The sequence below is a fragment of the Streptopelia decaocto genome, assembly GCF_964273445.1.
Source record: "Streptopelia decaocto genome assembly, chromosome: 1".
NCBI classification, from domain to species: domain Eukaryota; kingdom Metazoa; phylum Chordata; class Aves; order Columbiformes; family Columbidae; genus Streptopelia; species Streptopelia decaocto.
This window is the reverse complement of record NC_138663.1, coordinates 62,602,151-62,616,975: the sequence shown is the minus strand read 5'-3', so window position 1 is coordinate 62,616,975 and position 14,825 is coordinate 62,602,151. Positions and strand designations below refer to the sequence as shown.

At 45.4% G+C, this 14,825-nt stretch overlaps 1 protein-coding gene across 5 annotated transcripts in view; it reads left to right on the top strand.

Annotated features, from left to right (window-relative positions):
• The window catches only part of HIPK2 (homeodomain interacting protein kinase 2), a 135,155-nt gene extending 121,249 nt beyond the window's left edge, over positions 1-13,906 (top strand). For 4 of the 5 annotated variants that reach the window (XM_082044612.1, XM_082044610.1, XM_082044613.1 and 1 more), the window contains 3 exons: positions 9,612-9,859; positions 10,856-11,016; positions 12,660-13,906. In XM_082044612.1, coding sequence (XP_081900738.1) covers positions 9,612-9,859; positions 10,856-11,016; positions 12,660-13,127 — 877 coding nt within the window. In that variant the 3' untranslated portion in view covers positions 13,128-13,906. Of the gene's footprint in view, positions 1-9,611; positions 9,921-10,855; positions 11,017-12,659 lie in introns of those variants that run through there. The other variant, XM_082044614.1, reaches the window with a different exon arrangement.
• Positions 13,907-14,825: the final 919 nt, after the last annotated feature.

Here is a 14,825-nt window from a genome sequence, read left to right as displayed (position 1 = left end):
ATTATCGAGAGAGAATTTATGTTTTTTATTTAGAACATGCTTCATGGCAGATTTTCCTTTAATCGCTGGAGATACCTATCTATATCTCTACATCTCTGCGGTGTGGTAGTAAGTGGAGCACTGCAAATGTGCACAGAACAGATGAGATGTATTTGGCCTCAAGGAGCTAAAAATCTGTAGAGAGGAGCCATATGATTCAGGCATCTAGGGCTGCAATTTCAACCTGCCTCCTGACAGGCACCTCTGCTTCCCATTCCCCTTCTCCTTACCACTGAATTCCACCAGGCAGCGAGAGCTCAGTGCTTCTCACATCCAGGTTTGCTATGAATGCAGTGGTTATCACGGGGAACTGATCACAGGACAGTGTAAAATTTTTCACCTTAAAAAAAAACCCCTACAGTATTCCTTAGTTTGGTAGGGAGAAGAGAGCATGTTTCTAAAAAGAGTTGAATGGTGGTCAGCGTGGAAGTCAAGTGGCCTATAAATACGGAGTCCCCACTTCCAGGGCAGGAAGGGTAGGACAAAAGAAATGCTGAAAACTAAGGTTGTGAGGTTGGGCAGCATGAAGAGGACAGGTATCTCAAGGGTCATGGGAGCTATTTGCAAGCAGATTTACCCATGCTGCTGATCCCAGGCTTGGGAAAGTTATGTGCAAATACTTAGACTTACCACCTGGGTATCCCCTTGGGTCCAGAAGAGGATGGAGGGAAGAGGTGGGATCCTCCAGCCACTTCAGCTAATGGTTGTCTCCTCTGCTTCGAGTTTGCTGCCGTCTGACCAGTTTCTTCAGTCGGCAGCTCTCCAGGGAGACAGACAGAACAAAGTTCTGGAAAATGTCTGGAAATCGAGTTGGGAGTTTGGGATATTTAAATATTCAGGCAAGGTCTGATGAGGGGTTAGGAAAGTAGTCCCAGGAGCCAGACTTACATAAACAAACTGGCTTTGATATGACTAAAGGATATTCAGGACACGTTCCTGCCCAGGATCAGATCCCTGGCTACTTTTTGTATCCATATGGCATATCTATACGGAGTGCCAGGGCGACAGCATTCCTGGAAGGCCAAAGCTTTAGAGCTAGATTTAATTTTGGAGCCATGTAGAGATATTTCACTTGGGTATGGGCTGTTCTTGGGCACCTTTTGGAATTCCAGAGTGAGTTAAATTGCCTACACAGATGTAGCCAGAGTGGAGAATTAAGGACAGAGACACAGATGAAAAATGGCAGGTCCAGAATGAGAATTTTTGTTTAAAGTCTCCAGGAGAGTGAAATCAACTCACTCAGCACCTTTCGACCCAGGCATATCTAAGACCAGGTTCTCAGCTGGAGTAAGAACGTAGCTTCCAGTCTAGAAAGCTGTATCAACATTTAATGCCAAGGAACTTTGCCCCTGTCAAAGTATGAGGTCTTTTTCATTGAAAGCACGTCACATTTGGGAAAGTACCTCCAAGTTTTCTTATGTATTTTTTTGGCTCCAAGAAAAATGGGAGTGACAGTGAAGTGTGTTCTTTACTGTAATCAGTGCCCAGGTGTCCAGGATCTGAGTCAAAAATGAAACTGTGCAAAGAATGTGTTGTCTCACCCATATTTATGCAAATGTTACCCTGTTGGGCAATCACTGTGGTATGGGGGTGAAAAATAAAGAATAACTTAAAACACACTATCAGTCGCATCCTAAAAATTTTTCCTTTTATTTGTTGATTTCATAGCATGGTTGGGGCTGGAAGGGACCTCTGGAGATCATCCAGTCCAACCCACCTGCTAAAGCAGGTTCACCCAGAGCAGATCACACACGAATGTGTCCACGCGAGTTTTGAATGTCTCCAGAGAAGGAGACTCCACAACCTCTCTGGGCAGCCTGTTCCAGTGCTCTGGCACCCTCAAAGTAAAGAAGTTTCTCCTCATGTTTAGTCGGAACCTCTTGTGCTTCGGTCTGTGCCCATTGCCCCTCATCCTATTGTTGGGCACCACTGAAAGGAGTCTGGTCCCATCCTCTTGACACCCACCCTTGAGATATTTATAGACACTGATGAGATCCCCTCTCAGCCTTCTCTTCTCCAGGCTGAACAGACCCAGCTCTCTCAGTCTCTCCTCATAAGAAAGATGCCCCAGAACTCCAATCATCTTTGTAGCCCTTTGCTGGACTCCTTCCAGTAGTTCCTTGTCCTTCTTAAACTGGGGAGCCCAGAGCTGGACATCCTGGGTTAGAATGCAGAAATCATATGGCACTTGAGGGATCAGTCAAAGTTGATTGTGTGATCCCATTTAATTGATAGCAGCAGTATCTTTCCATTAACTTCACTGACGTTGGATCAGCTCCTGAATTTGCTACAGCACTTCCTTCTCCTATTTCCTCTGGGGTTAGAAATTTCTCTCTGACCCATGAGACTAAAAATGTTTATTATATTGATTGCTCAGCCAAGATTGTTTAGAGCTACATGTGGTTGTGAGAAGTGGTAGATCCTTTGACCATATAAGAGTTCGTAAGTCTCAGTTTGAGAAGGACTGGTAATGCTGATAAAAAATGACACTGCTGATGCAGTAAAGGAGCCCTACAGCTTGGATTTACTTCAACAGAAAAGCCTCTCTGTAATACCACAGCAGCAGAGAGAGCTTTTCTAGGACAGAGGGTGCAAGTTTTTATTGACAAAAGAAAAATCTGAAGAATTCGGTGTGATATGGGAAGAATTTTCCTTTTCCTTTCCCTTTCATTTCCTTTCGAAAAGCACAGATGTTCAAGTAGGGTATTTATGAAATAGCAGCTGGCCAGGCAGTCAGGACAGCGTGTTGCTCGTTCTTTGCTCGATCAGTATAGCTTGGTGTAATCTTTTAAAAATCAATAGTCATCTGAAAATGTTGGGCTCCTGTTGAGTAAAGGTGCTGGGGAGGTGTTGTGAGGTGGATTCTGGGGGACATGTTCGATGGAGCCTTGTCAAAGGGAGCCATCTGCTGGGCCCCAGCCCCATGCCTGGGGCAAAATCACAGAGGAGGGACCTTGGGTACAGTTTGGCAGGGACAGTCTGCGGATAAGTGGTCAAAGATTTTTCAGGGGGCAAGTGTCTGATTTTAAAAGTCAGTTTGTCAAAACCAAGGCTTTTTGCAGACTACCTTGAGATTTTTCTAGTAATATCCCCAACACAGTGAAATCTGGGGAAGCTTAAAAGCTGCAAAAAGGTTTTAACTTTTTATTTTTTAAGGGAAAGAAAGCATTAGGTCTCTAACTAATTAAGGGGAAGACTTCTTTTTCCTGATTCAATGGGGTTTTTTTCTTCTTCCAAAATGTAAGGAAATAATAGAAAACAAATTTTGAAATGGGCAAAATAAAAAGGGAACATTGTGACTGACTGTTTTCACCTGGTTTGTGATACCCAACGAAGTTTTGCATGCGACATTTTGTCTCATAGAACAGTAGAAAAAAAATTGCATATGAAAAGCACTATGTGGATATGGAACAATTTTGTGACCCTCTTTATTTATCTAGACTCTCAGTTCAGCGTCCTTTACAAACAGACTCTATAGGCCAAAGAGGTGTTTCGTGCTGTGCTGGAAGATAAAACCGTGATTGGTATTTATTCTGGAAAGAAGAATTTAGGTCTAACTATTACCTGTAAAGCACTGCAAAGAGTAAAAACAAGGGTGTAGACTTGATATTTTTCTTATCAGTTTATCCCTCTGAAGTTTCTCTACTTGCTCTAGCAAGAAAGTCAAGCAGACAGACCAACAGCAATTGGAGGACACATTCAGAAAGCAGCAAGTAGCAGGGGTTAAGTACTCCCCAGTATGCAACTTCACATGGTGCAGTGGTTTAAATATAAATCTCCCTTGATTAAATATTTCTGAAGCTTAGCAGTAGAGAAAAATAAAGCAACAACTTAAACACAGAGCTGAGAGCAACAAGTGGGGATGGACTTTTTATCAGGGCCTATTACAAGAGGACAAGGGGTAATAGTTTGAAACTAAAAGAGGGGAGATTCAGGCCAGACATGAGGAAGAAATTTTTTACACTGAGGCTGGTGAAACACTGGCCCAAGTTGCCCAGAGAGGTGGTGGTTTCTCCATCCCTGGAGACATTCAGGGACAGGGCTCTGAGCAACCTGATGTAGTTGAAGATGTCCCTGCTCATGGCAGGGGATTGGACTAGATGACCTTTGAAGGTCCCTTCCCACCCAAACTATTCTATGGTTCTATTCTATAAGTGCACCCTGGGGTGGCTGAATGGTGGCTGGGAGGGAGAGCATGTGCAGGGCTGTGTCAGTGGTGCAGTGAGGGGTACATCCATGTCCTGCCACGGGCCACATCACAGAGTACGGCAGGAAAGAGTGAAAGGAAGAGGCAGTGGAGGTGCCCACTGTGATGTGCCTAGATGACGTCCAGTCCAAGCAACAAGTGCAACAGCCAAGGAAAACAATACAGTGATGATCTTGAAGTGGGTGGTTTTCAGGGTGGTAACACCTCTCCAGCTTGGTTTTACGTAGGGTCCTCACAGTAATCACTGTCTTCCTGGGCAAGAAAGGCTGGACCACAGCTGTCACCTGAGCATACTTGGCCATCTTCACTGGCCCAAAATTCTTGCAGGGTGGAGGTTTTTTTTTCCTTTTTCTTAAGATGGTAAACTGTACAGTGAAGTCTCTGTGGGAGTCTCACCTTTAGAACTGAACATGAGCTGGTGCAAGTGGTTAATTCACCTTATTCACGTCATAGTGCAATGATGGTAGAGCCTACTTCACAGGACTGTCATTCCCCTTACGCACAGAAATTGCTGGCAGGCTCAAACCAGGTGTTTTTGCCAACTTGCTGATGTGCATGTGTGATGGTCAAAATACCATTTGTGATTCTCTTTTTGACATCTAGCCTATTGTGGCTATGTTATGCTGTGCATTGTAATGCACTGACTCTGCATAGCAATATGTTGACTAACCACAGTCATCTGGTAAAAGGATTGCTGCCTTCCATCTCCAGAAGACAGACCGATATGCAGCTAACACTTAAAATAACAGAGATAGACCATAGCGCTCTCGGCAAACCTTCAGCAACAGGACATTTAGACCTTGCTAGCAATTCAGTATATATGACTTAAATAGCTACAGCACGTGCTGTATAGTCTAATAAAATGGCCTCAGTATAGTGCTTGATAAATAATTCTTACCATCACAAATTCGCAAAGAAGGTGAGAGCAGATTAACAGGACAGGACAGAAGCTGAGCTGGAGAGGGGCATGTTCTCAGCACTGAGCTATGCATGGCATAAGATTTCAACGTGAAGAGAGCGATTGCAATTGTAGCATGAGTTTTTGCTGGCTGGCTCTATACTTGCCTAGAATAGGTGGATCATTCTGAAGCAGCAAACTGAAAAGGTTGCGTGTTATCTGGTTTTCAGAGACCTGGACCAGATCTTTTTGTGAGGTGATGTAAAGCTAATGTGACATGGTGTACATGTACACCAGTCCGAAGGCACAGTTGTGGGGTAGCTGCCTTTTCCCCCAAACCTAGGACATGTTGGTGACCTTCTGAGCAGAAAGCCTTTGTTGCTCTAGTGTCAGCCACACTGAAAGGTTTGTATCTCTTTGGGTGAACTGCACACTGAAGAATTGTCCTTAATAGACTTAATTTGCTTTTTCTGGGATTCTGGTGTAACTCAAGATCTTTAGGATCAAAAAAAAGATCATGGTCATGCAGTGCTATCACATACCAAGCTTTTGGGCTGGTCCTTCAGCAAGTCAAAATCATCTCAAGTTGCATTGTTCCAAGAGCTGTTGTCCCTGTCCTTGGCTACTTGTGTGGTTTCCACGTTGGTTTAATACCTAATTCAGCACCTTTTTCTTAATTTCCTCTCACTTTTTGTTCACGACATCTGCCTTTGGCACCTTTCCATTAGCAGTATCTCAGATGCACACTTAGTTTCTTTCCCTGCACTTGTGCACAGACTATCTTCTCTCCACTGAACTTTTCCTTGAAATCTTTCCTTGCTGTGGGGAGTAGGAACCCGTGTCCATCTCTCCACTGTGCACTCACAAGGGTGGTACGTGTTAGGGAGCCATCTCAGCGACCTGCTTCTGCATGTTCAAAGGCACGGTCGTGCTCTGTGTCTGCACATTGGGCAGACATGAATTGTTTTGTGTCCAAGTTTCAGAACAAGCTCTTCGGGACCAGGTGGGAATGGGCTACCACTCATAAACTAACAATAAACTTACAAAGCAATGCATCTTTTTCCAGTTGCTGTTCTAAAAGGGAGGGTTAAAAAGCCTTCCTGGCTTATTGCTTTTCGGTCTGTGCAGATAGATTTGATGCCACTGTGGTAATCTTGCCCCCTCCCTCCTCTGGAGAATTAGAATACACCTACCCACATAATGCAGGCAGGCACACAAGCTGACCGGGAGCACATGCTGACTCTCAACACTGCTAAATCACATCTGCTGCTGCTACTGTGCTTGCAGGAGGGAAAGCAATTACCAGGCTTGGAGTGAGCTTAATAGGAAGGGGGCAAGACTTTTAATAGCATTTTTCTGTGTAAGCACAAACATCCCCAAAAGCTGTGGCTGAGTTATAGGAATACAGCAAGTTTGCTGAGTAGGCAAGTGCTATGTCAACAGGTAAAATCTCTCAGTCCTGATAGTTTCTGAGCAGGGAAGGTGATACACCAGCCCGGAGCTGACACAGAGAACTCTCGCTTTACTGCGAGATGGGGAGAGCAGCAGGGTCCCCCAAGGGAGCTGGGAGCAGGACAGTTGCTGGCCAGCCAGAAGGCTTTGGGAAGGGGGATCGCTTGCTCTACTGGGTCAAATTTTGAAAAGCCCACATTTCAGCTTAACATGTGAATCAGCTAAGCCTGTGAATCAGCTGATTTTCAGCATGAGTTGGGCCTTTGATGCGTTTGAAGTTCCCACCCTTAATCTCTCAGGCAGGCTGTGGTACAGCAGGTGCTGAGCTCTGGGCATGGGAATAGCCTGCTCAAACATCAACCGTGGACGTTACCTTTCCTAAAGACAAAAAATCCAGCTGCTTTTGATGGGACTCCCTGTGTGCTTGAAATGGTGCAGCCCGCTGAATCAAGGGGCTGATCACTTAGGGCCTCATCCTGCAACTATTTACCCATGTGCTTTAGCTCTGTTATTTGGAATCATCCAGCTGATGGGTGGATGACACATATCAGTAGTGCTAAGCACTTGCGTAAGGGCTGGTAGGACCATAGCTCTGGCCCTTCTCAGTTTCCCATCCATGAAATGAGTTTAATATCCTGCTACGGTCCCTTTCTCTGGAATGGTTTGTGTTTGGGGTCACTTCTTTGTTCTTATTGTAACCAAGGAGCTATAAGGAGAAGACTTGAAGGAAAAGACTCTTCATGGTCCCTGCTTTGACCAGGCCTCAGTCAAACTGCTGAAAAATATGCCCATTCTAAAACAATAAATAGCACAGATTACACAGAAAAATACCCTTCCAGTTCTACATCTCAAGCTTTCCCATGTCAAGTGTCAGCCAAGAACAAGTATTTCCAGTTCAGCAGCTCAGCCACTTATGTGAGGAAGGGACTGTAAAAGAATAGCTAGACGTTATCAGTTGTCAGCAAACTCTTTAGTGACTTGATTTTTCTTTATAAAATGCAATAACTGTCAGAGGTAGAGAATATATATCTCTTCCCAACTGTCAGCCAAGGGTAGCTGCAAAGGGCAAGCAGTGTGGATACTCATAAATGTGTGATTACAGACATTTCTACTGAAGGAGAGAGGAATATTGATGCAATATTCGTCATTTTTATTGGCTTAATAGTCTTCTTTCGTAGCACCATATCCAAACTGCTACATCTTTCTTCACATACCGTAGCTGTCCATCCGGGCTACTCTATTGCTCTTCCCGTTTCTAATCCAGCACTCTCCAGCTCCTTGTGGAATGCCAGAATACAAGGGTTCGCTCTCGTACACCTTCCCCATCAGAAAGATCCCTGGTGCTGCAAGGCTTGCTTTCAGCTTCCAGATTGCCCTGCGATAGCTTCCCCTCCTTCTCTGTCATCTGCCTTGTTTCAAGCTTTAGGATAGCAGCGGCCTCTCAAGATGTGTTTTTTGCTGTGTGTAGAACAACCTGGTCTCTTTGGGGCACACCAGGATCCTGTGATGAAAGCCTGGGAGAAGTCCGTGTGATGGTAACTTGTTTGTGAGTGCAGCGCCCTAAGGTGTTCTTTGATGGAGGAGATGCTAACTTTCCAGAGACAAGTCTTGGGAGCGGGGTGATGAGCTGCGGTTTGTGAATGCTGGTGGAGAGGCTTTGGGATGGACAAGTGGAAGGGAACCCACCAGTGCTCCTTTAGCACTGTGAAAAATAACTAGGGCAAAAAGCGTCTTTGGAAGGAAGCTGTTCTCTGGTATCTGCTCCACCTTTCCCTGGGTAAGGAGTGATGCTGAGATTAGGGAACAAATGGCTCCATCACAAACTAAGAGTAGATTAATCAGCTGTTCCCTGGACTGGACTGGCCAGAGTGAGGAGATGAAGAGGAAACTCCATGGGAAAGGTATCTCTCTCTTTTTAAAGTGCACATTCAAGAAGTTAAGAGATGGATTCCTCTTTCTCCATGGCATTTCTGTTCCTGTTGGGGCTGTTTCCACCATTACGCCTAATTACTTAGCTTTTTATGTGCTATCCATTTCTTTTCATCATTTTTAAAACTTCAGTTGCCATAACAACATAATGCAATCAGTGAAACACAGCAGCTATTTTCTGTAGTCAAGGTCTGTGCACTGTCAAGGATGCGAGCCATTTAAGCAAATCTTCACCATCCCCCTTCCTCCCTTCTCTTTCTTGCTCTCTCTTTTTCTCCCTAAACAACCTCATAACAGGAAGGAGAAACCATCAGGAATAATTAGACACAATAGCAGAGCAAATCCCAATCGTACTCATGCAGTTTAGTCTAATGAACTTCTAGCACTAATCTTGGAAGTGTTGATGTTCCTTTTTAATCACTTTTTTGATGTCATAGGTAGATTAGCTGCAGCAGGACCTTGATAATCCATGCTAGAGTCAGGAGACCCAGTGCCTATTCAGAGAAAGAGAAAAAAAAAAGCAGAAGCTTTATATACTTTGCTCATTTTTTCTTCATACATGCCTCAGTTTCAAATGCTTATTGAGAATATAAGTCCATTGTACCATATTAGTAAATAGAATTGAGTGTATTTTGTAGAATCATGGGAATTGAGCATGAAAAGTCATAGCATCTATTATTAAATCATTGCTGGAAGGCTGGGAGAAACCGCCACGTTTTTGTGTGGGTGGTGAGACTTGCAACAAAGCATAGTATAACTGCTGGGCTTCTACTGCACACATCTATATATATATAAAGCAGTCTGAAAATAAATCTGGCAGTCTGGTCCAGAGCTATTCTAAGCAGTGTGAATATAAGATCTATCCACAATGTCTTACTCACTCCTTGACCTCCATGAAGGCTTTCCTGGAATAGCAACGAGTGAGTTTGGAAGCCTGGGATTTGGCTTTAGCGACCTTTATCTGGCGGAGGACTGAAGAGTATGCGTTGCCTTTATGATGCTGGTCGGTCGTGGGCAGAGTCTTCTGGTGGCTGCCCAGTCGATCGTTCCCCATTCACTCTTTCCACTTGTGTGCTTGTGTTTCAGCACCTTGTCCAAGCAAAGGAAGAACGTCATCAGCTGTGTCACCGTGCATGACTCCCCCTACTCCGATTCCTCCAGCAACAACAGCCCTTACGCCGTACAGCATCGCGCGGGGCAGAATAACGGGAACACCTACGACACCAAAGGGGTTCCAGAGACTCACTGCAGTGGGAACCCCCGAACCATCATCGTGCCACCACTGAAAACCCAGGCCAGTGAGGTGTTGGTAGAGTGCGATAGCCTGGCACCAGGTAAATTGCACCTCTTCCGTCAAGAAAATTAGTAAGAAATAAATGATTTATCTTCGAAGAATCTCATTGTTCAGTTTCATTTTGTTTGTTTGTTTTGTTTTCCAAAGAAACCGTGCTCCTGCCCTTCCCTCAAGTGACACATCTGTTCTTGGGAGCAATGTTGCATTATTTATGTGCCCTGGTAGACTCAGGAGTCACGGGGGCAAGTGTCGTTCCCCGTTACTTCTGTATAAACCCAAGAACAGAATGCAGCCTTTAGCTCAACATTTGACCTGAGAGGGTCCCAAATGCAAGTGTGGACCTTTGCTGCCTTGCGTTTCTGTAGGTGTACTTTAAAATGGGTAAGAGATTGAAAATACATGTGCATTTTCATCCGAACTTGTTGACGTTTCTGGGAAGAACGTTCTTCATTGTGGACTGAGGAGGTTTGCTCATCCAGAGCCTCTGCAATGCTAGGTAGTACGATGTGTTGCCAAGGGGCTTATGGTGAAAGTCTGGCCTGAAGCAACTGGCTTTGAGCTACTTGGCAGTCCTTTCTTTTGATGCACTGCTGGTGAACACAAAGGCTCAGAGGGTGAGCTCCCCACCAGCTCCTTCGCCCTCTCTTCCTACTCACTGTGAGGTGAGCCAAGCCAGGGCTTTTTTGTGCTGTGCGCACTATTCTTTCCTTCCTCTCCTTGGGATTTGTACCTGCATTGTACAGTTCTGCTGGCAGAACAGTTTCTCGCACTTCTGAAGGATCTATAAAGCCTTCTCCAGGCCCAGATTGGGTCCAGATATCAGGTCTGTTTGTCTACCTCTAGAATAACATGCTGGCTGTGTATATGAAGCACTGCTGAGGTATTCTGTTAATTAAGATAAACTGTTTTCTTATCCTGCTTCTGTTGTATGTCTCCTCCCAAAAGCCACTCTGGAGGAGATTCAGTGAGGAAAAGGTAGGGTGAACAATTAAAGAATGTGATGTAAGCTACAAATGTGTTTCCTTTCCTGGCACAGTCACCACCAGTCACCACTCATCCTCCTACAAGTCCAAGTCCTCCAGCACCGTGACCTCCACCAGCGGTCACTCTTCAGGGAGCTCGTCTGGAGCCGTTGCCTATAGGCAGCAGCGACCAGGAGCACATTTCCAGCAGCAGCAGCCTCTTAATCTAAGTCAGGTAAGTCAACAGAGACAAATTTTGGTGGTGTGTCATCCAGCTGTAACCTACCACTCCTCCAGCGTGGGCTGTCCTGTTCCAGTCTAACGATAGTTGAGTTTGATCACCTTGTTTCAACTTCACTGCAGACATTGGGTGGGCTGGTGGTACTTTTACCATGTGTTTTGAAGCCAGGTGATCTAACTGTGAGTGGGAATAATGTTAGAGAGAGACGGTGCAGTGGCTCAGACACAAAGGAATGGAGCAGGACCATGTAGGGAGGACTAAATTCTCCTTAGCTATAGGTAACCGTGGGAAGAGTATCTTCCAAGCGAAGGGTGTGGATCAGCCTGGCTATGGGACTGGGGGAGAAGTCCCCATCAGACATGACAAGGCAAAGCCTCTGCACATGTAACGAGGTTGATCCATCTTGTGATAAACCTAGGCTGAGATCTGGGCAAATCCCATTACTTGGCAGCATGCAGTTCTCAAGATGTTTCGTAGTCTGTGGCCACAACACCCAGAGTCTCACCAGGAGCTTCACTAAATAATGCCCTATTCACTTACCGCACCTGGGGCCTCTCTCTGTGCTGAGGTAAGGTCATGAGTGTAGGGAGGTAACAGGACAATTACCAACATTTCAAGAGAAAAAAGTCTGGAGAGCTCAGAGGACAGTGCTGATTTGCATCCAGAGATGGATATAAGCAGAACTGTTTGGGTTTTTTTAATAATTTGGGGAAGAAAAATGTCATCCCCCCCCTCAAAATGTAGTTGAAATTTTAAAATTTAAATGAACTTCAAATAAAAGTGAAAATGGAGGAAGTAGGTGAGATGCTGTTTGCAAGAGTAGGGGAAGAGTGTGGCTGCCGCATTTTAGACCACAATGACAGCACAGGAAGTGCCTACAAATAGGATGAGGAGGCATAAAAGAATAGAAGGAGCTTTGCCTTTCTTGCCTTCTAATTCTCACTTTGTTGAGTATTCAATACTCTGACTACAAATGGCCACGAAAACTCCTTGACATTCTTGTGCAATGCAAAAAAAACTTAGAAAAATCCCTGAAAAAGTACATTGGTCCCGTCCCACTGCAAGAAATTGTCCATGCTCAACAGGCACCTTCAGGATCTGATTGACTGAGGGCTTTATCTTTGAAAAATAAAGTAGTTATTTTGCTAAATGAGGAAATTATAACAGCAAAGACACAAACTGAGCAAAAATAAATTGCCTGTTCCAGGCTTGGTAAGGCAACTTCATTCCCCTGAGCGGTCAGCGCCGCCACATTTCATCTGCAGATAGTTCGCTAACAAAAGCTGTGCGTTGTGCGAGTGGCTGGACTCATGGAAGATGTTCTTAGGAGCCAAGCGTCGAAAGTTGAGTCTTTGTGGTAGTTGTGCCAGCAGGTTGTGGCTCAAACTCTGTTGTCCTTTTGGTGGCCATTTTGGTGAATGTATGAAACAACAGGGTCTTCCTAGGCTTGGGAGGGACCCTTTGCTGTCACCTGTTTCCCAGGGAAGACTGTGGTGATGCTGAGGGTGTTGGGAGGAGCGCACGGGACTTTCCTGAGGTTGTCCTGGTGTCGCAGGGAGACTCCCCAGCACCACTGAGGCAGTGAAGATCCATCTGCTGTCTTGTAACCGGTTATCACTATTGCTGTCTTTCTCCAGGCCCAGCAGCACATCACGACCGATCGCACAGGGAGTCACCGGAGACAGCAAGCCTACATCACTCCAACGATAGCTCAGGCCCCGTACTCTTTCCCGCACAATAGTCCCAGCCATGGCACGGTTCATCCTCACTTGGCCGCGGCTGCCGCTGCTCACCTGCCCACCCAGCCCCACCTCTACACCTACACCGCCCCCGCTGCCCTGGGCTCCACCGGCACCGTCGCACACCTGGTGGCCTCCCAAGGGTCTGCGCGGCACACCGTGCAGCACACCACCTACCCCGCCAGCATCGTCCACCAGGTCCCGGTCAGCATGGGCCCGCGGGTTCTGCCCTCACCCACCATCCACCCGAGTCAGTACCAGGCTCAGTTTGCCCATCAGACCTATATCAGTGCTTCTCCGGCCTCCACAGTCTACACTGGATACCCACTGAGCCCCACCAAGGTCAACCAGTACCCATACATCTAAACACTGGAATAAGGAGGGAGAGACGCACCCGTCCCGGGGGAGCGAGGCGGCCACTTTTGTACTGAAGATACATGACAAACAATGCAATGGGAGGCTCGCGCGAAACTTGAACGAAGGAGACTTTGAGGAAGAAACGAAAAAGAGGAAAGAAGGGGGAGAACCAATTCTACACTTTTTATTTAAAAAAAAAAAAAAAAAAGAAAATGAAAAAAAAAAAAAAAAAGAACAGAAAAAAAATAACCCACAAAAAAACCCAACCATTCTGCACCAAACTAGAGAGAGAGAAGCAGAAGGACCCTCCAGTGGGTCCGGTCTTTTGAAGAACTTCACCAATAGACTTTTAAAGGTTATTTTCATCCAATAGTGAGATACATTTAGAAATTTGTTGTCCAGAACACCTAAAATGAAATCCATTAGGTTTTTAATCCAATAGGTATACGGATTAGGGATTTATCCAGCATTTCAAAGGTTTTATGCCCTATCTTTGGCAGTGGAGTCTGTATCCCAAAGCATACATAAGGTTTTGGATTTTTTTTTTTTTTTCTGGAAATAGAACGTGGGTAAGGGAGGCTGAGGGAAGAGGAGAAAATATTGTCCCAGTGCTCTAAATTTGGATCTAGCACTGCTACACTTAAAAACATGTCAGCAAAATGGGCCATGCAGCACTGGTCAAGAGCGGAAGCAATGGGGGTGTTTCTCCCTTTCCTTGAACACACTGGATAAATCCCTGAGAAATGCTATTCCTCAATGAGATCTGTAATAATGTATGTTGGATTTCAGTTGTGTTTCATTTTATTTTATTTGGAAATGTTCCCTTTCAATCCCTAGCCGTTTTAGTATAGGAGGAGACATTTTAGCTGCCCCCGTCACCCCCACCCTGGTAGAATGTAGCACTCTACAGGTCATACTCCCTTTTTACTATTTTGTGTTGAACTTCAACGATACCAATAGACTATTCCTCAATGTGATTGCACAAAGAAAAGTGATATAACATAGGCATGTAACAAATGTGATTGTCCAGGTATGTACGTGTGTGTGCGTGTGTGCGTGCGTGCAGATGCTGCCTTCTCTCTGTGGTGTGTTCCTCGGCACAGCCATTACAACTGTCACAGTCTTAGTTTTACATCATTCCCTCGTAGTGCCTTACCGAACTACAGACGCGGTTTAAGGGTTTACTTCCACTGGTACTCCTAGAAACTGACTGAGGCTAGTCGGAATTTACTCTCAGCTCTTCTTCTGTTGTTTTTTTTTTGGGGGGGTTGTTATTGCCGATTTTCTTCTTCTTCTGCTGGTGGTGTTTTGGTTTTATTTTTCCCCACGTTGTCAATCTTAGCTCACTCGTTGAGGTGTTGGGGAAGCTCGTCGGGATTGGAAGCGCGTATAGCTGGGTGTTTTGTCGAGCACTGGATGGGCTGGAAGTGACCAGGTTGGTTGCGGGACCCAGGGTGACTCCCTGAGGGTCTGGGGATTAGTTTGTGGACTGGTCTGTTTCTATCCTGTTGAAATATCAGGTTTCCTCCCCAGAAACTGAATTCTCATTCTGCTGTTTGCCGACGTTCTCGGTGGAATTGGGAGGACAGCGTCCACCCGCGTTGTCAGGTTGTCCCAGTTTTGTGTCTGAAATGGGAACAAAACTTTAGCCCGTGAAAGGGGGAAACACTAGTTGTTGCCAACATCTCTCACTACATCTGTTGATGG